We start from the raw sequence: 23,409 nt of genomic DNA, 5'->3' as shown, positions 1-23,409 counted from the left end.
AAGACTGACTACAAAAGGTTACAAGGGAACTTTTTGGGAAAGTAGAAGTCATGTCTGTGGTAGAGGTACATATTGAATACATTCAAAGCCCATCAAATTGTATACACAAAATTTATGAAATTTTAAAATGTGACTATAACTCAATAGAGCTAATTTTAAACAGTAACGCTATTACTCTTTTAATTTTGGAATGGGAAAGCCCTGACAACATAAAAAACAGGCCACGTGGACTTCACTATTACACTAAATTATATAAAATAGTGAGCCTCATTATTATTGTGTGTAAAAAAAAAAAAAGCTATATTTAGACTTTTTAAAAAGTCTATCACAAGGATTATAAAAAGCTTTTTAAAGTAAACAAAACAATAAAAACCCTCAATTATAGAAACAAAACCAGAAGGTCCCTGCTAAAAGGAACAAAAACAAAAGCATAAAAACACAAGGTTGTAAAATGTGTGAAATTTGCTGACCCGGGCTGTTAGAGTTTTATAAATGCAGGAACTAATACACATTTACGGAATGAAGGGGGAAAAAACACAACAACAGAAAAATTAAGCTTACTCTTCGTCTGGGCTGGGGAAAGCCATCTCTGTGTCGTCGTCTTGTTCGGGAACGTGCCTGGATTCCCTGTCCTTTATTCAGTGGGTCAAAGGATTCTATCAGCAGAAAGCATAACATGAGGTAAATAACTCACAGACTTACGCAAAGACTAAGACTAAGAAAGAAAATATCACGTAATCACTATATTCATTATTTTGTGATATTAAAATAAGGATTTTACGTATGTTTAAGAGATATAGCATTTAAATTAAAACTTCATTAATAACCAAGAAAACAACCTCATTTATGGTTATTGTCAGAAAGCTTTAAAAAAGCCAAAGTAACTACTTACAAGAGTAGTATCGTACAAGTTAAAACCTTCAAAGGCAGGGACCTTCTGTACCCTAGATTATTATCACACATTTTAACTGCTTCATAACATCAAATGAGAGTTGTACCAATCTTCTAAAATAAAGGACTTTTAGCGGACAGATTACATTGCACAAACCTGATGGAAAATCTGCTTCCAGATCCTGTTCAGTTTCCCCTTTTGAGAACTGCTTCAATTCTGAATCAGCCTCTTGCACAGCATTTGACTTTAAGGCATAATGATTCAACTCTTCCTCCCAGCTATGTGGAGTAGATACTGCCTCTGATTCAAGATCACCACTGTATGTACTTCCTTGGTCTAAAACATGTAGAAAATACACCTTCAAAATAAGATAGACTCTTGACATGGCCAGAAAGCTTCCTGAACCGCTGAATATCAAAAACTGAAATATAGGGTGGCCGGGTTTCTCAGTGGTTAGAGGACAGTGCTCATAACACCAACGTCACCAGTTCAATTCCCACATGGGCCAGTGAGCTGTGCCCTCTACAACTAGAGTGAAAACAATGACTTGACTTGGAGCTGAGGTGCATCCTCCCCAACTAGACTGAAAACGACGACTTGACTTGGAGCTGATAGGTCCTGGAAAAACACACTGTTCCCCAATAATAATAAAAACAAAAGAAACAAACTGAGATATGGTTGCTGGACAATTACCTAGGTATATTCAAGAATGAAGTAACTTGTGTACCAGCCTCACAGAACTGGATTCATACTCTTGCTGTGCATTTTATAGCATGATCTCAATTAATCCTTAAAACCAACATTTGAGGTAGCTTTTATTATTTCTCATTACAAATTAGTACACAATCACAGACATCTGTTGCCCTCTATAAATAGCTAAAATTGCACATATTTAATCCAAGGATGCTAATACTTTATGGGTTTGTATTACTAACAGAGGACAGCATATATTTCTAAGATCCAAAATATATTTACAATTACAAACCTTTTTCGAATATCTTGGTGTCTAGAAAGAGTTCTTGTTCAGAAGTTTGGGATCCTAAAGAACAAGAAAAGCACATAATAAACAATTTGTATCTATACACAAAGGAAATTGCATCTCAAATGAAATGACTGCACTATATACATGAATCATACTAGGGAGTTCTAAGTAATAACCTTCATCTGCAGAAAGAATGATTCATTAAAAAAATTAGGCATTAGTAGTAAATGCAGTTAAACAAATTACAGCAGTAACTTGTCAACAGTGGTTACACTTCTAGGTAGCAGTATGAAAGAAATCATGGCAAGAGAGATCTGTATTTTGCATTTTGCACTCATGTGCGAGCTGAAATATTTTTTTTGGCCATGATACACCCCCACACCCACACACACACACATTCTCTTTCTCTCTCCTTTCCTCTCTCTCTCTCAGAGATTAATAAATCTGATTTAAATTGCTTTCTACCCCCTAAAACATAATATGCTTTAGCACTGCATGAGAAAGCCAACAGACTTAGAATGTAAGTTACATGAGCAATCAGCACATGGAACAGAACACTGTTCTATCAATTATGAACTACTCTAAAAGAAGCTTAAGGATTCAAAAATATTATAAACCAGTTTCTTAAAAACCCAGGAAAATTGCTTCTTTTCCCTGAAATCCAAGATAAATTAGCCAGGTCCATTCAATTGGAATACATTTCTCCTTCCTTTATGTTTTTAAACCATTTGATATTACTTACACTATAGTGATTACAACTATCTGTCTCGAAGCATGGTTTTGAAAGTTTTTCTGTCTGACTCAATTATAGGCTAAGGAAGTCACAATATTTATACAGAGGAAGTACTTGCTAAATGTTTATTAATGTGAATGGAGAAGCCAATTTAAAATGAAGTTTTATCATCAGGAATTGCTTGAACTTCGAAACTAAATATATTATCAGAGAATTAGAAGATCAAGCAAAGGAACAATATTCTAAGACATTAAAATACACATATAAATGGGTCAGAATTATGAGATTATATACTAAAGAGCAAAATGAGACCAGAAACACTGGGATATTAACAAATAAGCTTTTTACCTATCACTCAGAATACATGTGATTTAATAACTTACAACAGAAAAGCTGACATTTTTTTTCAAATGTCAGTGTTCAAACAAATCATCTAGCATTTATTTTGCAAAATCAAAACGTAGTGGTTAGCTTTGTAAAACCTATCACTGAAAAAAGAAAAAAAACTGTCAATCAAGAATAATTTCTTGGCTCATCACTGATATATGAACAGGCCTTTGTGAAAATTTACCTATGTATTTCAACTATCTTAACACCATATTCTCTCTCTCTCTCTCTCTCTCTCTCTCTCTCTCTCTCTCTCTCTCTCATTGAGACAGGTTAGTTAGTGTGTTGCTAGATAGACAGGGAGGTCCCTGGTGGAATAAACAAAAGACAGACATATTCTAAAACTTCAGGTTTTGAAATCACTCCTTCACTCCAGCACAAAATGTAACGCCTTGAGGTTAATCATAAAATTCCTTTTGGCCTGAAAAATGGAACAGATTTGATAGATAAGAGTGGGTTATTTTGCTACAGTGGTACCTCGGTTTTCGAACGTAATCCGTTCCGGAAGACCATTCGAGTTCTGAAATGTTCGAAAACAGCGGACAGCTAGGCCTCAGGATCTTGCACTCAGCAGAAGCCGCGTGACATGTTCGACTTCCGAGGCGTGTTTGAAAACCGAAGCATTTACTTCCGGGTTTATAGCGTTCATAAACCAAAATGTTCATCAATGGAGACGTTCGAAAACTGAGGTACTACTGTAATTCCTTCAGGATGGGCAAGCAGAACAAACCTGGTAGACGAATTTCATTAAAAGGCGCCAGCTCCCCTTCCCCAAACAGGCAAGGAAAGGTATAAAAGTAAGAGCTTTTGCCTCAGTCACTGGGCACCCCTATTCGGGACCCCCTCCCGCTCAGGAGTTCGACCCTTTGCTTTCAATAAACTATCCTTTTTAAAACTCTTTGCCTCTCCTGGGTCCATGTTTCCATTCTTCGGTCTCATGAGACACGATCCCGGCACTCACTCACTCCAAAGTCCCCTACATCATTTGGAGACTCACAGAGACATATTCCTACTTCATTACTGTTATATCTCTTCCTGTACCCAAACATCAAGGGGCTGCTAATTAAGGCTAGAAATCTTTCTGAAATATATATTACAGAGTTCTGGTTAATATTATATATCATTTGCTTTGGAGTCAGACAGACCTAGATTCAACTTCTGGTGCCATCACTTCCTTATTGCAAAACTCGGGTAAGTATAATATCTTATTTTCCAAATGAGGACTCTGAAGTAATCAATACCCCCCTAATAGGGTTGTTGTGATGACTAAATGAGGCAATGCACATAGTGCATTTAGGACAACGCCTAAAGTGTGGTAAAGCACGTAAATGTTAACTATTGTTATTATCACTATTCTACACTCATAGAATGGGATTTATCTATACGCGTAGGTTACTTTGAACCAAAAGGTTTTATACATTCTAAGGTTCTATCTACCTTCATGCTAGTTATTACACAACAGAAATTCTTATCTGGGGACCACGGGTTTGAGTATAGGGATGAAACCAGAAAATGATCACGAAACTTTGATTTACAGGTTTTTCTGGAATCATTAACAAAAACTGTTATTGAATATCGGTACTTAGTTTCCTTCATAAAAAGGATAGAGTTTTCAGCGATAACCAACAAGTTTAACAAACCCAGTCTTGGTATTTAGACAGAATGAATCTTTTAAAAACACCTTGACTGCCCAATATTTAAAATTACTTGAGTTACCTGAAAATCTGTAGGTGTGTTTTTTCTTTCTTTACTTTAAAATTATACCAACCTCCCTGGGATAATGTCTTCTCCTTCTCTTCATCTTCTGTAATCATTTCTGCCATCTCAAGGAGATCAGCTTCAAATGAATGTGAGGGAAGCTTTTCCTTACTGTCTTCAATACTCTCAGTGACTTTATCTTCATTATCCATTGAGGATGGAATAAGCATAGGGACAGGCATCTGAAAGACCAAGGATAGACTGAAGTTTCTTGGACAATAAGTTCATCATTAAAAGTATTATTTGTAACATGTTTTAAGTACTAAAATAATCAACAAATTCAAGATATTTCTATTGCTAATTAATTAAAATAGTCTTGCTAGTTTGTTTTTCTAAGACAATGGCCATTTAAATAAAAATTCAGTAAGAGGTTTTCTGGAAACTCAACAAAACATCTCTGAATCCTCCAAAAGAATAATTATCTAACACATTTTTAAAAAAATTATATTTCTTGCTTAACATTTTCATACAACTGTTTCCCTTAAGAACTCAGTACTGAGAAAAAATGTATTTCCAGCAAAAAATGAATACACTTTTCTTTAATAAAAAGTGAGAATCATGTAAATCACAGTATTCATCTTTTACCCTTGCTAGAATCTAGTGTTCTAACACACACACACACACACACACACACACACACACACACACACACACAGAGTTTCTGATCTTTTTCTATATGAGTGGTCTTATTGTTGTATGAAACATTGTAAAAAGCTCCATCGTAGCCTTCTCTCAGAAGGCAGCGTACAAATAAAGGCATTCCTTTATATACCCCACTTTAAGTAATACAGTAATATGATAATAGCCAACCAGAGTCAGGTGTATTTTACCAACAAATGAAGTTTTTAACGAAGCTACAAAATTTTAATCAAAGAAAATGTGTACTAAATTAATGTTAGTCTCTATAAATGATTACTCACTGGAACTGGGATTCCGAATGGGACTGGAGCATACTGAGTATAAAGATGAAGAGGTATGGGCACAAACACTGGTACAGGAACTGGCACCACAATGATCTGGGGAGAGCTTGGAGTATCTTTTAATGAAAATAAAAATAACAAAACCAAAGAAGGTTAGAAACAAGATTTTAATTAAAATTTTTTTAAAGCATACAGAGATTTACAGTTCAAAAGAAATGTAATCTATGAGACTAGGAGTTCATAGAAAGGAGACACAACCGAAATAGCAAAAAAAGGTTTGAGTACAGCACTAACAAAAAGTGGGCAACACAATGATTATCAATGATATGAGGATAAAATTAATGAAAGATATAATTTGGATGAATGAATGAATGGAAGAATTGGAACAGGGATCTTAGAGGAGGGATATGGAAAGCTGCTAACATGAATAAGTAGGGTATGTTAAAGAGAAGACTGAAGAGATACAAGGGCTGTTTTTGTGCGACTATAGTGCACATTATTAAATCATTTCTAGTAGACAGTTGGGAGCTACTACAGATCTGTTAGCACAGAGTAATGTGATGAAAATCGCATTTAAAAAGATGAATTTGGCTGCCATCTCAGCATGGAATAAAAAGTATATGAAGTATAAAAGTAGGAGGCAATTAAGTAGGTAGAGCTAAGATGATGAAAGCCTAAACTACAGTGGTTACGATACACACACAAAAAGAATAAATATATACAGCTGATGCCCTAAGGTATTAAAAAGATTAAACAGAACTTGGAAACTAACTTAAATATGAGTAGAGAAAAAGTAGGAAGGATGGAGGATTCATTCAATTTTTTAACAAGTATCTATAGAGTCCTTTCTATGTGCCAGAAAAAAACACTAGATAACTATAAAATTATTAATGTCAGTGAGAAAGGTAATGCTAGTCACAAGAAGTGAAAAGCTGACAATTTGACTTGGGTTAAAGGTAGGAAATAATACAGGATCAATTTTTTTCATGGTGCACTGGATGTAAATAATAAAAAAATAAAAAATGTTATCTGAATATACATGTCTGATAACCAAGCTTTATAATACTAAATAAGTCACTGTTGATACAATAAAAATATAGGACTAAGTCATCTATAACCTTGCTACCCATGGACCAGTAGCATTGACATTACCTGGGGGCTTGTGAGAAATGTAAAGCCTCAGGCCCCAGTGAGTCAGAATCCACTCAATAAAATCTTCAAATAATTCATATGCATATTAATGTTTGAGAAGCACTGGCCTACAGAATAACCTTCCACATTGAGGAATCCAGAATTCCTTTCTAGTTTAAAAATTCTGGGGCTTTCATTTGGCAGCATGAGGAGCTCCACAGACCCCTTCCCTAGTGAAACAAGCAAAGCTGGTGAAAACTGTTAAAAACAACCTTTTAGTTATTTGGAAATTGTCCATAGGGCATAGAGCAAATGGAGAAACAGTCATTCAAGAAAATCTACTAAAATACAGTAAGAAGTGGGAGTCTATGATAGTTGATCCATCACCTGCTCCATATCCCCAGCTCAGTCAGTTCAATTGACAGAAGCTACACTCTGGGTGGGTATGGTCAGTCAGCTCCCAGTCAAGGGTTATTATATCTAGCTCACCAGGAGGGGCAGGCCACCATCATTTCTCATCCCCTCAAACATCAATTTAAAACATTAATTTCCTGGGGAGTATGGCTGACAGGCTGGGGGCTCCCTTCCTCTACCCAGCTCCCAACCATAGGATAGAGACCCTACAGGAACAACAGGCTAAGAATAGTAGGGTCTAAATCACAGTCACCCCAGATCACTTGTAGGGCAGATTCCATACCAGGAGAGGCAAGCTGAGACGATCAGAGGCTAACAACCCTCCCAGCATTCAGACAAATAACTCAGAGATTATGCCTGGGGGAGAGGTCATAAGAAAAGAAGCTCTAAAGCTCTCCTTAAAGGAATTAACTTTATTTGAAACATAGTGTAGAAAGTTCAAACCTAGGGGTAAAACAGTAGTTCCTCTTAATTAAGACCCTGTCTATATATAATTCCAAAGTCTATACTTACTCTATATTAATACACTGTCATTAACACGTTGCGTACGGATCACGAGAATCTTCACGAGGGATTTAAACCCCGCCGTACGCAACGTGTTAATAAGGAAATTAAATGAAGTGTTCACAGTATGATATTATCAATTAACTACTTTCTCTTTGCCATAACTTGTTACATCTTAGATGGTGAAAATACCTAACTCACAGGGATGTTGTGAGAACTAATCTGAACAATGTATATAAGCAACCAAACACATTATCTAGGAAATATAGGCAGATCCCACATTCCTTTCCCCTAAAAAAATTAAATGGAGCAAGTACAAGGAATATACCTGTCTGACATTCTTTGTTTTGGGTATGTGGTTTGCATGAGGTGGCTTTAGTCTGTGTGATGGGTTTGCACAATAAAGCTTTATTCTTTAAAAGTCTTGGAGGCTGGGAAGGTGGCAGTTTCAGGGCATCTGTTTGTGTACTTGCCTAGTTAAAAACAAAAATTACAAGAAATCAAAAACAAATCAAAGAAACCAAAAAGGTTTTCAAAAGCTTATCATTAATTACAGAAAATATTATAATTTCTAAATAAATACTATATTGGAATTACATGGAAGACACAGAAAATAAATATTCAACTAACTATGTAAGGAATATAATATTCCTGAAATAGCAATAAAAGAGTATTTTGATAACTATATGTTAATTCTTAATATATCTAATTACCAGTTTTGTTTACCAAGAAAAATGCTATTTCTATTGTAAGCCATTGTTGATGAATAACAAAGTTGGCTGAATTTAAAATGAGAACTGTTTCTTCTTGACTAAGTGTTAGAAGCTTTAGTTTCACGATAACTAGAAATAACAGAATGATTGAGATCATTTGAGTGACTTGAAAAAAGATGATATGAATGTTATCCCAGAGACCAGGAAACACTTTAAAAATGTCATTGTTTTACTAGTTTTTCTCATTATTTATTTTCTTCTTATTTTAAGAGACAAAGCAAGAAATATTGAGTAAAAAAGAGGAATGCTTACGTATAGCATAATCTGCACTGGGTGAAAAACAAACTACATTTTATAAATATTTTATTTACAATCTGACTATATTACAAATGCCCCACAAAACCTTTTATGCCTGAATTCTGTGCAATTTACTTTAAATGCATACAGCTAAAAACAAAAACAAACCTTCAGTTAACTACACAGATAACAAGAATTCAAAAAAATTTAAAGTATACAAGACCTAGTTAAATAAACAGAAAATCCTATTCCTGAACAAAGATTAAATGAGCTCATGAAATTTATTTTATTAAATAAAGACTAAAGAAGGGCAAATTAGCTTAGACATATTCGTACTGCATAAACATGGAAAGTAAATACAGTGGCAATACCAATAAAAATAAAACTTACATCCCCTATGATTTTCGCTGTTACTGTTGGAACTGCACCTGATATAAATTAAAATATATATTTAGGATCTTATACAATTAAACATTAGCATTAAAAGCTGATTATTGGACAATAAACAAAAAGTCTCTCATAATAAAAACATGCGTTATCTTAATTTAATTCCAGAGAAGACTAGCATATAAAATATAATACAAGACAAAGAGATCTGGAAATTATGAAAACACTAATGCCCTCGCAGCCCACGGTGAGCCACCATTCCTAATGTGAATGTGTCAAATATATGAAAATGATTACTGACGGCAAAAAGATAGAGAACCACTGCATTCACTTCAAAAAAGGCCAGATAAAATGCTTTTAAATCAAATCATACCTTGCAAAACACTGTTAGAATTCACTGTGGGCTGAGCAGCAGGAGCACTTGCTAATGAGACTACATTAGCTATAACTGGAGTTGAATCTTTTCTTAGCGATGGGGGCCCTGTTGAAGCAGCTGACACCATGGAAATATTTGCTGATTAAAATAAACAAAAATTTTAAAACCTCATATAATATATATGCACATACATAGAAACCAACATCTCAAGGCAGTTAAACAATGCTTTTAAGTTAGAGTAAATATTGTTGGAACAGTCATTTCAGGATTAACTGGGTTTTTTCCTATTTTTTAATTGGTGAAACTTAAAAGTATTCCATGTGCTTTATCTTGCATAACTATGCAGATGGCATATTTAAGAGGCCATGTGATTTAGATTCTACGTCCTTTGATATAGTCTCAAATCCTTTTCCTAGGGAACTCAAGGTGTCTATATCCAGTTATAAAACATTAATTGCCATTCTTTTCTATAAAGTTCTTAATTTATTTGATTCAATATGCCCAGAGAAAAGTAACAGAACTCATTTAGTGGGCTTTAATCTAACATGTTAAATAAAAAAGGATTTAAATGTTAATGTCATTTGAATAGAATGAAATTTATGTTTCACAACATTATAGACAATTGTTTAATGTTCCCAATCTATAGAACAGTAGTCATGCACACTGATCAGGGACTAAAAGTTTAATTTTACCTGCATTGTTTTGTGAAGGTGGGTCACACATACTTTGCTGATTACAGAACATTAAGATACAAAGCAGGTTACAGAAATGTTTCATTTCTCCTCTCCATTTCAAGGACTCACTGAGTTTACCCTGTCGCTTACAACCATCACATTTGGCCATCTGAAAAAGAAATAGAAGATAGTAAAGGAGTAAGAAACAAACGATCCATGGTCTGACAGAATAACAGCAGGATACACATAACAAGTGGGGAAATTAACTTAGAATTTAGGTCACAAAAGTGAGGGTTAACTATCCTAAAATGGTAAATGTTTATCTATCAATGATTTTACACTAAACATTAAAAAAGATCACACTATAGATATGCCAATAAATAATTTAAAAACAGTGAAATGAAATAAGACCTACCTTCCTGAAAGACTTCAACAGACAAATTCATTTTAGTTAAATAAAAAATAAACTATAATTTTTAAATATTTTAATATCTTAAAACTGTTATGTATTTTACAAGGAAATTAAAAACAAAAGGAATATAACTTCAGTAACATTAAAGTCTTCCAAAATCTTTTTTTTAATGCTGGAGAACATAATACATTTAATACTTGAAAGTTTAAATGATTAAATTTCCTTCATACTCCATCAAATAATAAAAGAAGGGAATAATGTATGAGGAATGTGAATTATGTTTACCTGATAGAACAGAACTGTATATTTGGACATGCATTCTTCACAACAAAACTCTTCCACCTTCCCTCCCAAATTATTCTGTACCAATTTGGGAGATGTCTGTAAACAATAACTGCACATTTTACAGTGATTTCCCCAGAGTTTTGCCAAGTCATGTTTATAAAGCAATTTGCAACCTAAAAAAAAAAAATCAGGAAAAATAAAATTAACATTAGAGTGAAATATTAAGTATCTCCATATTTAATTTAAATGCCCTCTAATACAATTTGCACATTTGGGTCCTCACCAATTAGTAGATCAAGAAATCAATATAGAGGATCGATATTATCATTTAGAAAAAATATAGTGTATATCTAGGAAAAGTCGATTTGTTTCATGAAACTTTTGTTTTATTTGGGTATGTGGTAATATACTGGGTCACAATGTAAAATGCATTTCTTTTGTGTTGTGGTCAAAAGGTCTGAAAGCCACTAGTTTAGGAGGCTAATCTTGTGCAGTTTTAGAATAAAACAAAATATTGTAAACATATACAATAATCATTTAAATAAAGGAGAAAATATACCTCATATGGATATACAAATTCAGATCATTTATATTCAGAAACATAAAGGCTGTTTAAAACAAGAAAAGTATAATCTTAGGATGCTACCAAAATTTAAGGAGTTCCCTTTAGAAGTGTTATACCTAAAAGATCCCTATCGACCTAATAATATTAAATGTTTTCCACATTATCACCATCTTCTGTATATACTTTGAGGAGCTTTTCTTTCATTTTAACATTTATATGATATGAAGGATTAGATGAGAGAAGAGTAAACAGGTGTAAACAAAACAAAAAGGCTTTGGTGTTATATACAGAGGATAAAATAAACTTACAGAGTAACAGCTTAAATCATCAACTACTTTTAAAACAATCAACATGCTCATTAGGTAAGATAATCTTGTGTCTTTACCTTCACTACAGAATGACTTGTCAGCACCTGAGAATCGCACAGTCTCCTTTACAATTTTCTCAATTTTACAATATTCACACATTGCCATTACATTATTTATTTTCTTATATTCATCAGAACAGTTCTTGCCACAAAACTGAAACATTTTACCCTGCAAAGAAATAATCCTTAATTACTAATTAAACATTTGGTTTATCTTATGGAAATTTTTATTCCTCTTCCTTTGAAAGCAAATAGTGTAATTTTGAAAGATGAAAAGCCAGAAACAATTTTACAGATAGACCAGTTTACCCTCAAACCCTTTATCATGATCCTATACTTTACCTTATAGTCAAGAAGTTCTGGTTTTGTGCCAAAAAGACGGTTACAGTGCTGACACTTAAGTTTTACAACACTTCGTGCAAACCCAACATGTTGAGATTGGGCAGCAAGACGCTGGAGACCAGCTGCAGCAGAGCTATTGATGGAGGTGGGAGAAACAGCAGAGGTGTTACCTCCTCCTGCTGACACTGTTGAACCTCTGGGGATGCTTACAATTACTTGGCCTTGAGACAAGGGCACTACCGAAGAATTCATTCCTGTTGGTTTGTTAAACAAATTCTGAAAAAAACAAACAAAAAAGATCAGTCTCACCATTTGTTCAAATAACTAAGTACTGACTATCTAAGTATGCCAAGCACAGTTCTAGGTATGTAAGATACATTTGTGAACAGGCAAAACTCCCTGCCTTTGAATGGGGGAGTGGTATTTATATCCAAAGTTAAATAATTTTAATAATCTTCTTCAAAAATAATATCCTCCCAATAGATAATCTGGGTGATAACAGTACCATATAATTTTAAAGAAGACAGTTAAATGACATGCCTCCAATTAAGGATGAACCAAAAAATCTAAGTTTAACAGGACTGAGCTAGAAATTTAGCAATCTAGGCACTAGAAACATCTAAAAAGTTTACATCACTATAGTAGGCCACTTACTAACTGGAGAAGAGGAAGATTCCTGAAGCCATACCTGGAAAGCTACAACACAACTGTAGCTGCAGAAGTTGCGTATACTTCCATCTGACATGGCTAGGTGATACTGAGGGATTGCTGAGGTTTTACAACTGTTACACTGAACTTGTACACCTTAGCAAATCAAAATAAAAACTAATAAGTAATATATACAAATGTACACAAATGTATGAGAAGATAAATATTATACAACATACGAAAATTCAAGGGCCAGGTCAAGTTGCAACTGAAACTAAACTTAATCTCATCACATATAGACAAAACTAACTTAACGTTCAAAATATTTTTTTAAAGTTGTCATACCCTGAAACTGTAAGATAAATGTATCCTGAAATAAGTCAGGTGTGGATAAAGAAAATACATTAAAGAAGCCATATGAAATTCTTTTGGTAAGGAGGAATGCACAAATAGGCGAACAAATAAATAAACATAAAATAAGGAATCAAGGTAATAGGTGATATTTTACAACACAGATCTGAAACTGTAAGATAAATGTATCTTGAAATAAGTCAGGTGTGGATAAAGAAAATACATTAAAGAAACCATATGAAATTTTTTTGGTAAGGAGGAATGCACAAATAGGAAAGCAAGTAAATAAACACAAAATAAGCAATTAAGGTAATAGGTGATATTTTACAACACAGATCTGAAATATTTTAAATTTATCTTAAAAAAATCAACTAAATCTTGACAAAAATCTGTATTATAAAAACAAAGCAATAACCATAATTTTTCAACTACTGTATTGATATAGTTTACAAAACCAATATTACCTGCAGAAGTAACCATTTTAACTCTGTAAGCAGATAAGCAATTAACAGAACAGAAAAGCTCTGTCTTTCCCAAGCTATTGGTATTTTCAATCATTTCTGCTGAGGATCTCAATGATTTGCAAAGCGCACATGGTGTAATTTTGGCTGATTTCTATTAAGAGAATAAAATAACATTCATTTTTACCAAATTGCAAGTAAAATCATAATTCTTTGAAATGTTTATACTTAAAACTGTTGAAATATTTTAAATTAGTGGCTCTCAAACTTTTATGATTACAATCCTCAGTAAGAAATAAATTTGACAGAAACCCAGTACGCACACACTTATGAGGTTTTATTTGTGTATTATACAATGTGCCAGGTTCTATACTAGGTGCTTTCTCATTCTTACTTCATATAATCCTAAAAACATCCCAGTGAGGTAGGTAGTATAATACCTATTTACAGATAAGAAAATAGACTCAGGTAGTTTAACTGCTTTCCCCAAGGCAAAATTCTACTTGAATAGAAAGTATGGGAAACAAAAGGAGGTCTGCTTTACTTCTAAATCTAAATTCTTTTTCTACATCACGGTACATATTAATAAGTGAGAAATGTAACAGGTAGTGGCTAAATTATAATAAAATTAAAATTAAGATGTTTCAACCTGTTTCTCCTCTTGTGGGATATGAAACATCTTTCAACTGACTGAATCAACTAACTTTTAGTACTTCAAACAGTATTAGGAAAACAGTCTTTTGAACAAAGATAAAACACATGAAAATATTGTTGGGGGTTTTTCCTCCTGTGAGAGCCAAAACAAAGTGTTTCTAAAAGAAGGAATAAATAGTGAAGCTATGCCCTTTCAATGGGTTTGTATATTAACCAGAAATAAATGGAAACACTGTATAATGTTTAAAATTCCAGAATCATTGCAAAGTTTTATGAACAATTTAAATAAATTTCCCAATCAACATTATTAAATTCACAAATTTTGGTAGACTGTATAAAAATTCACTATTCTAAGAAAAAGAACAATCAGCAAATGCACTGAAACAGAAGGACATTGTAAAATTTAAAATGCAAAAAGTTCTTACTATTCCTTTGGGTTTATCAATTTTAAAATCTAATTTATGATCAAAATTTACTAACAAAATATAAATTTAGTACAAACAAAATTGCGTAAGACATTTGTCATATAAGAATCAATCCAATTCATCCTCTACAAACCTCAATTCACAAAGTAATATATAATCCACACTTATTTATTATTTTCTATTTCATGAAGAGGACAGAAAACCTTTTAAATAATTAAATAGTAAGATGTTTATTTTCTGAATTGCAATTTCAACCATATGGATTTCATTTCAAGAATACAAATACAACTTGGACCTTACCCTGTCAAAAAAAAAGTGTGTGTGTGTGTGTGTAAACTAAAATATATTCCAAAGATTAGAAGGCTACACACCAAAGAATGGGATTGGGTATCTCTGGGAAATGCATTATTTTTCTTCTTTGTGCTTTTCTGCATTTTCAAAATCACAAATCACATATGAAGTAAAAAGGCTATACCCTAAAAACATCTATTTCAAATGCATGAATAGAAATATATGCTACTTACAAACTCTATTACAAAATTTTTAAGAGGCATTCATTCGACTACTATTTATATGTAAAAATATTAATTAAGCTAATAATAAGATCTTAATATTTTTGTGACAGCATTTTCATAAATAATTTCCACCAAAAAATTTAGATACCCCTGAAATGAACAAGACACCAGGATTAAATGGTCATGTACCTGCTTATATGCTGTGACACACGTTGAACTACAAAACTTCTTAGACTGTCCCTCTATCTGAAGCATGTGGCATTGTCCAGAGCCACTGTAACAGTAACCCCCACAGTTCTCACAACAGTTCATGGTGAGGTTGTTAGCAGAGCGAAATTTAGAGAAGCAGGCATCACTGCAAAGTTTATGTACAACATTTTGGTAATTAACTTCATGTCGAATCTAGGAATTAAAAAATAACATACAAATAACAAGCAGAGACCATCAAAAGCTGTTCTTTAAGCACAAACATTAGATTCTTCCCTTCCCCCCCAAAAGTAAAAAGATAACTTACAACAGCATTCTTCTGACACATGCTGCATTTGGTTGAAATGCTATTTGTATTTATGGTAACAACAGGTTTTCTTTTCAGTTCATATGTTGACAAACATGACTGACTGCAAAAATCTTTACTAATGGTGGTATTTTCAAACTGGGCACTGATCACATCCTTTGGATTTAAAATGTCTCTAAAATGGTAACAAAGATAAAATAAGCCACAGTATAATTCATTTATTTTCTTTTTTGTGAGCTAAATAAAACAGAGGCAATTATAGTGTAGGGAAGGGCACTGATATTTAAATCAGAAAATCTGGGTTTTCTTGGATAAACTAAAAAATTGCTTTGATCCTTAAGTTCTGTTCTATCAAATGAGAGAATTAGTATACTGTATTTCCAGATTAAAAGGATATACATCAGTTATCATTCATTATCTGTAGTAGGTGGAATTATAGGCATCTGTAATTCTTTAGCTTCTTCTATATTTTCAAAAAATTCTTTAAAAATAATACTATACTTGAAAATTTTGAAAACCACTATCTTTTAAAAGTAAAAATACATTTCATACTACAGTGTATATTCTAGCATGGTTATATAAAATTGAGTATTTCTATATCTAAATAATTTAACTTGTAGGCATTAGTAGCAAAGGCAATGAAAATAAAAACCCTAGTGATTAAGGCTTCCTACCAATCCATACCTTATCCCATCGGCAAACAAGTCCAATTACATAGTAGTTTATCAGATAGTTTTAGTGTAACCATTTTAAAAATCAATTTTTAAAAATACCTTGATGAAATTTTCTTAACAGTCTCTCTCTCTCAAGTACACTCTCACATAACAGTAAATAAACTGTGTCATATTCATTCCTGCATCTTAAACAGATTATACTAACAGATACTTTTTAGAAAAGATTACAAATATCTCTGCTTCCATAAAAGACAATAGTAAATATAATGGGACTCATCACAAGGAACACCTGACATTGCACCTTGCAATGTACTATACAGAGGGCGCCAAAGGAATATATACACATTTTAAGAAAGGAAAACTGTATTAAAATCCTAATAATATATGCCAATAACAAAGATGAATACAAGTCACGTTTGACTTCTGCAATTACAAGAGGTGCTCAAAATGGTTACTAGCAGCGTCCAGACACTTCTGATTACAGGGAACTACTGCTTGAGCAACATTGAGAAAAGTGTCCACTTGTATACATTTTATTGGCACCCCTGGTATAACTTTATACCTCATTTTCTATGCTTAACAGTTCCAAACTACTCTTTCTGCATTTCTTTTTTTTTCGCCTTTACAACTTTTTAATTATGTTTTACTGTATTTCATTTTAGAGGTATTTCTGAGCCAGGTACTAGCTAAACCCTGTATCAAGATATGGTACAAACATGAACTCAAGGAGCTCACAGTATATTGGGACAAATAGATAAATAATATATAAAATACTGTAACAGAAGCATTCTTAAAATAGAAAAGAATAGTGTAACAATTTTGAAAAAGATATGTATAATGTACTATAGAAAGAAAGAAACAATCATTTCAGATAATATGTGACATGAAAGGCTACCCAAAAGAAGGTGACATTTGAGCTGGATCTTAAATAGGAGTTCTCTAAAAGGTGAAGGGGATAAGGGTTGGGGAGAAGCATGAACAAGGCAATGGAAGTATAAATGCAGGTACTTCTCACTGCTCTCAGTAGGCTCAGGGTCCAATTATATTACATCTTATTATAGTAGAATACAGAATGAGAAAGCACAATCTCATTCCAGATAGTAAAAATTTAGAACTGATACAGACAATCCTGAAACAGTTACTTCTTTGAGTATCATTATAACAAGAAATCTGATCTTTCTAACCGTATTAATAAAATCACCCTCCAAATTACCTTTTATGTAGGATTTGAAATATATTTTTTAAAAACAAATCATTAGGTCCCTATTACTAAGGAAACCTAAAAATTAAATGATCATTAGCCAAAATATATCCAGTTCAGGATAAATTCAAGAAGAGATATGGTTAATGAAAGATTAAGAAAAAATTGTTATTCCAATTGCTAATGAGTTTCCTTCAACCTAAGTGCTCCTGCTATATTTCTACTGATGTATAAAAAACAACAGTAGCTATCAGGAAGGAAAGCTTTTCTATCTACACCTATTTAAATTAAATTGAAATCCTTCTTATACGGATTGACTTACAAATTAAACCTGTTTAACTATTAATATATGGGTTATGAGGGAGAGGGGGAAGATACGCATGTGTCAAAATTAACCAGTTATGTGACACTGAGCAAATCTTTTAACTTCTTTGAATCTAATTTCCTTATATTTAAGGTACAATCCAATTCAACAATTTTATAATCAGACAACCAGATTATCTCAAACTGTTATAATGATTGTGTAAATAAGAGGGGAAAAAGGGAAGGGAAAGTAAAGTGGTGAAAAGGAGATGAAAGAGTAGTTCAGGAAGTAGAACGGAATACAAGGAAAATAAGATTGATCAGTGGTTGAGAACTGAGCGACAGGAGAAAAAGGTATTCTGTAATGAGAAGGGGAAAAAGTAAGAAAGAAAAAATGAAAAAGAAAATGAGGTGATAGGCAGATAACGAGTACTTGAAAGAAGAACAGAAAGGAACAAATGAAAAAGAGCAAGGGACAAAAAAAAGGATAACAGAATAACTGAATGAAGAGATAGAACAGTTAAGAGTCAAGGAATGACAGGTTGAAAAAATGGAAAATTTATGGATAATACCAAACATAACAAAAAAAGAAAAATGTAATCTTAAAGAATTAAATTACATAAGATCAAGACAGAGATAAGATATAACATGTAGGCAAAAATGACCTGTCTCCAGATAACACTAAGCAAATACCAGAGACCACAGGGACATAATAAATTTAGGTGAAAGAATAACACATGTGGACAAGAATTTAAAAAACACAGAAAAAGGGTACACATTTTAAAACTTCTTTGAGTTTTCTATGGTCATTTTGAAATTCACTCATAAATCTCTGAAAGTAGTATCTATGACTATTATTATGAAAGGAAAATATCGTTGAAATTTTAGAAAGTGCTGATTCCTAAAAAATTAAAGGAAGAAACATAAAAGGATGTTATTATGTGAATTCTTTCATTGTGAAATAGGAAACAGGGAAAAAAGCCTATAAAAATTGTAATTTTCAAGTTGATTTAGAATCCGATGATGAATATACCAGAATATAGAAATTAGACATGTGGTATATTAAGTAGTCATTTTTAAAAGCATGTTTCATAATTCAAACAGTATAAAGAAAGAAGTCTACTTTTGTTAAATCAAACTTGAAACATAAAGGGATGTGCATATGACTAACTTTCAGAAAAACATCTAACCATATTCAAATTTCTTTTAAAAGTCTCTTATCTATATGCCTTTTTCAAATTGAACCAGAAGAGGGAGCATCTTTTTCCTTTTCCAGACAGAAAGGGCAGCATCCCTGTGAGGAACTATAAACACAGATATCTAAACTAATAAATCATGGTTTAAGTAGCTTAATTATAGAAACCAAAGTGTTTCAGAACAAGAGCATTATTCAGATTTTTCTGACTTAAAGTTTTTGTTACCTCACAAAATTAGCCCAAATTAGTTCACAGTACCGTGTTTCCCCGAAAATAAGACCTAGCCGGACCAACAGCTCTAATGCGTCTTTTGGAGCAAAAATTAATATAAGACCCAGTAAAATAAGACCGAGTCTTATACTAATTTTTGCTCTAAAAGACGCATTAGAGCTGATGGTCCGGCTAGGTCCTATTTTCGGGGAAACATGGTATGCTCATATAATACCCCTAAAATGGTAGAATTTTTGTATTATAAAGCATCTCAACCAACAAGGATGAAAAGTTGGTTTCAAAAATATCTCTTCATATATAAAAGGCACATTACTTAAAGTTTAAAAGAAAACTGAGCACCTAGTATCCAGAAAGAATGAAAGCATATTTGTTGGTACTAAATAACATGGTATTTCTAAAAAATAAAATAAAACAAACACACAGAAATGTAGAAAATTAAATACATGGATAAAAACAAAGTATCTTAAAAAGAAAGGAAACAAACAAAGAAGATAATTTAGAATTCTGCTATACTTAGAGCAACTTGAACAAGTTTTCTTGGTGGGAGGAGGCGGTGGGCGGGCAGGTGGAACTGTATAACCAGTGAGGCACAGTGTGGAGCAGAAAAGCTGTGTAGACCCTTTCCTCTGATAAGCAGTTTGCCCCTTCTGGAGGATTTTCTTGCAGCCAGAACAGGAAACTCGAACAGCTGTGGCTGGAACTGAAGGAAGCATTTTATTCATGCCAGATGATGTCAGAGAAGGCTGAAAACCAGTAGTCAATTGTGGAGCTTTAAAAAAAAATGGAAAGAAAAAATGTTTTACTTTTTACCATGAATTTTAAGTATGTATCCTTTCTTTCTCTTCTAGAGCTGGTCTTGAAATCCAACACTAATTATGCAATATACAACTAAAGCCATTCTAAATGGGCAGAGAGAACTGCCTCGTTTACTAATACAAGCAGATACTCTTCTCACTCGTATTGGTCAGAATAAACATACATGATTCATTTATTCAGTTCTGTTTCTTACCAAGAGGACTGCCACTGACTGAAAACACAGCACTAATTTTCAGTTCCCCCTCTTGAGTTTTTTGCTGTTGGCCATGACTGTACTCCTTTTAAAAAAAGAAAATAAATAAATACGTAGAGGAAAGAATGAATACAATGTATCTAAAGAAATCCAGACATTCAAGACATTTTACTATCTCTATATCGAGGTGGAAAATGTTTATTTACTACATTAACATTAATAAGAAATAAGAGCAGCAAACTATAATTACAATAAGGGTGTAAGTTTGTATATGCTAAGAGAGTGAAAAAGCAAAAAACAAAAACAAAAAACGGCAGCTATCTAATTAGCTTGTAGCACTACTACCAGATATTTACAAATTATTCTTGATAATTGTATTATTACAGTATTTAAACTGTAGTTCATTATAAAAGTAATACACACTATACAAAATTTAGACACAAGTAGAAATAAGGATGACATTCTAATCATATTTCCATCACCCCAAAACAACCACTGTCATTCTTTTGGTATATTTCTTTCCAGTCTTTTCCCCTCCTGCATTCAGAGGTTTTATTTCTTTACATGGTTGTAATTATAGTGAATATACCAGCGTTATAAAATGACTTTCAGATCACTTGAATCAACCGAGCATTTACATATTATTACATATTACCCAAAATAACTTCTAGTGGCTAAATATCAGTGTTTTTTAAGTTGGAGTCCAAGAGTCCTTAAAATCTATAGATATACTCTAAGGAGTCTGAGAATTCTAAAAGAATTATTTTTTAAAACTGTCTTTGTTTCAATAACCTTTTTAGTGAATGTAAACATATTTTAAGTCGTGAATAACCACATATATATAACTAATTATACTACAAGTTTTCAGTGCTGTTGTTTGCTTTTACAATTATTGCATTGTGAAACCCCTAAGTGGTAGACTTAATTTTAATTTTAATTTATTGTTAATCAAACTGAAACATGAGAAATCCCGCAATACTTCTTATTCTTGGAATTCTCAGGTAATTCCAACATACACCCTGTGTTTGTGGTGAGGGGTCTCTGTACAGTAAAGTTTGGTAAAATACTGATATATTTTAATAGACACAGCAGATTACACAGGGAAGAGATTGGGGTGAAGTGAGTTAGGCACTCGCTTCAGGCACAAAATTGAAGTATCAAAAATTTCAGTAAACAAGATAAATAATATTTTAATGAAATATTTTGTATAATAAAAAATGCGAAGACCCATGATGCCAAAGACTACAATACCAAAATTTTAAATAAATGACAGGATCAGTATTGCTAATTTTTCCTTTGGATTCAAGCTCCAAACTGATGGCCCTGCATGGCATTGAGATTATATAACCTCAACCCAATGTTGGTCCATTTGTTTCCACACATTTGGTATAATCAGTAATGCCATGATGAACACCTTTGTGAATATTCATACTCTCATTTTCAGTATTAACACCTAAGGAAAGGATTTTTACAATGGAATTAGTAGGTAAAAAGGTACATAGTAAGGTTCTTGATACACAATGACAGATTGTTTTTAAAAAGTTTAATTATATTTATTCTAGTAATTTGTGGAAAAAGCCATTTAAAAGGTCTTTTCCCACTGGCATTTCAATCTGCAATTTTTTTTTTAATATCCATTTACAAAAAGGCATTATAATGTAACAATGCTAACCCCGTATAGCATGTTATCAACATTTTTTCAGTATGTACTTTGAATTAAAATTTTATGAAGTGGTTTGTTTTTATGCCAAAAAGCTGGCAGTTTTTAACCTTTGTGATTCCCTCTATTTCTTACAAAGTTCTACTTCAGCAATAAAATTCTAAGGAAGTAGTTTCATTGTTATATAATATAGTGCTTTAATTCAGAGGTCAATAAACTTTATCTGCAAAGGGCCAGACACTAAATACTGACTTTGCTGGCCATACTATCAGAACTACTCAACTCTGTCCTGATAGTGCAAAAGCACCCAGATATAATATGTAAATGAATGAATGTGGCAATGCTCCAATAAAACTGTATTTACAAAAACAGTGTACAGAAAAACAAAAAACAGAAACACAAAAGGCAGGCTGGATTTGGCCCACTAAGGATAATTTGCCAACCCCTGCTTTAAATCCACCTGGGATATATTTATTTTGTCATATGATAGGCATTTTTCTTTTTCTTTCTCTGAATAGTTGTTGAATTCCTTCCACTCACCACTAACATATCTAATTCCTCAAAAAACATCTTTTGTGGCAATCTATTCTGTATCGTTATTAGCCTGACTAATCTTATGAAATCACACTATCCTAATGAAAATAATTGTGGGAACTTTAACCACTTAATAGAGTTTGCCACTATCAACCTCTCTATTTTTTAGAGCATTTGTGTAATGTGTCTGTGCGTTACTATTCTTCTTCAAAACATCAGAACCGACAGTTTCATCAGAATTATATCAAAACTATACCTTCCTAAGGGATAACTGATATCTTACATTTTTAAAAAAGTCTCACCATTCAAGTTGTCTTTTATCTGACGCAAGTACTTTTTGGTTGCTTTGCTGTAGCAAAAGTGTATCTTCTCATCATATCTAACTGGGAAACAACTGATTTGTAGAATATTGTAAATTTTATATAACTAAAATTCAACCAGCTACTCTACTGAACTTTCATGAAGTCCACTAATTCTCTAATAAAGATTCTTACCAGCAAATGATGATAATTTTGTCTCTCTTTTCCATTATTTCTTCTAATTTCTTTAACTTGCATTGGGTCGAAAATCCAACAATCCTACTGATGTCCACCAACAATGCTGACATCAGTAATTTGTGTTCTTTTAGTAATTATTAACAGTAAGTTTCCATCATTTTACTTTAAATTCAATGACAGCTATTGATCTGAAGTAGATATTCCCTTACCATGATCAAGAGAGTATTCTAAGAAATGTATGGTGAACTATACAAGATGTCTTTTGGCATCTAGATATCTATCTACATAGTCTTATTTGACCTGTTGGTGAAGTTATACATTAAAAGATTTTATAATATTGACTCATCCTGACATTCCTACATTATATAGTAAAATGCAAATTTCAAGTAAAAATTTT

General features: G+C 32.8%; 1 protein-coding gene across 10 annotated transcripts in view; it reads right to left on the bottom strand.

The window, feature by feature from the left end:
• ZMYM4 (zinc finger MYM-type containing 4) overlaps positions 1 to 23,409 on the bottom strand; it is a 135,427-nt gene that overhangs the window by 30,748 nt on the left and 81,270 nt on the right. For all 10 annotated transcript variants that reach the window (XR_012497130.1, XR_012497131.1, XM_019726488.2 and 7 more), the window contains 18 exons: positions 20,322 to 20,406; positions 19,826 to 20,081; positions 15,708 to 15,882; positions 15,383 to 15,595; positions 13,603 to 13,753; positions 12,828 to 12,943; positions 12,140 to 12,415; positions 11,816 to 11,966; positions 10,866 to 11,038; positions 10,187 to 10,337; positions 9,492 to 9,632; positions 9,122 to 9,159; positions 8,050 to 8,194; positions 5,673 to 5,788; positions 4,763 to 4,934; positions 1,878 to 1,931; positions 1,049 to 1,228; positions 562 to 656 (listed from right to left, as the gene is read on the bottom strand). Coding sequence is in view for 8 of the 10 variants with exons in the window: in XM_019726488.2 (XP_019582047.2) it covers positions 562 to 656; positions 1,049 to 1,228; positions 1,878 to 1,931; positions 4,763 to 4,934; positions 5,673 to 5,788; positions 8,050 to 8,194; positions 9,122 to 9,159; positions 9,492 to 9,632; positions 10,187 to 10,337; positions 10,866 to 11,038; positions 11,816 to 11,966; positions 12,140 to 12,415; positions 12,828 to 12,943; positions 13,603 to 13,753; positions 15,383 to 15,595; positions 15,708 to 15,882; positions 19,826 to 20,081; positions 20,322 to 20,406 (2,688 nt within the window). In the remaining 2 variants the exon portion in view is untranslated. The remainder of the gene's footprint in view (positions 1 to 561; positions 657 to 1,048; positions 1,229 to 1,877; positions 1,932 to 4,762; positions 4,935 to 5,672; positions 5,789 to 8,049; positions 8,195 to 9,121; positions 9,160 to 9,491; positions 9,633 to 10,186; positions 10,338 to 10,865; positions 11,039 to 11,815; positions 11,967 to 12,139; positions 12,416 to 12,827; positions 12,944 to 13,602; positions 13,754 to 15,382; positions 15,596 to 15,707; positions 15,883 to 19,825; positions 20,082 to 20,321; positions 20,407 to 23,409) is intronic.

This window comes from Rhinolophus sinicus, linkage group LG06 (genome assembly GCF_036562045.2).
Source record: "Rhinolophus sinicus isolate RSC01 linkage group LG06, ASM3656204v1, whole genome shotgun sequence".
NCBI classification, from domain to species: domain Eukaryota; kingdom Metazoa; phylum Chordata; class Mammalia; order Chiroptera; family Rhinolophidae; genus Rhinolophus; species Rhinolophus sinicus.
This window is presented reverse-complemented; position numbering and strand designations above follow the sequence as displayed.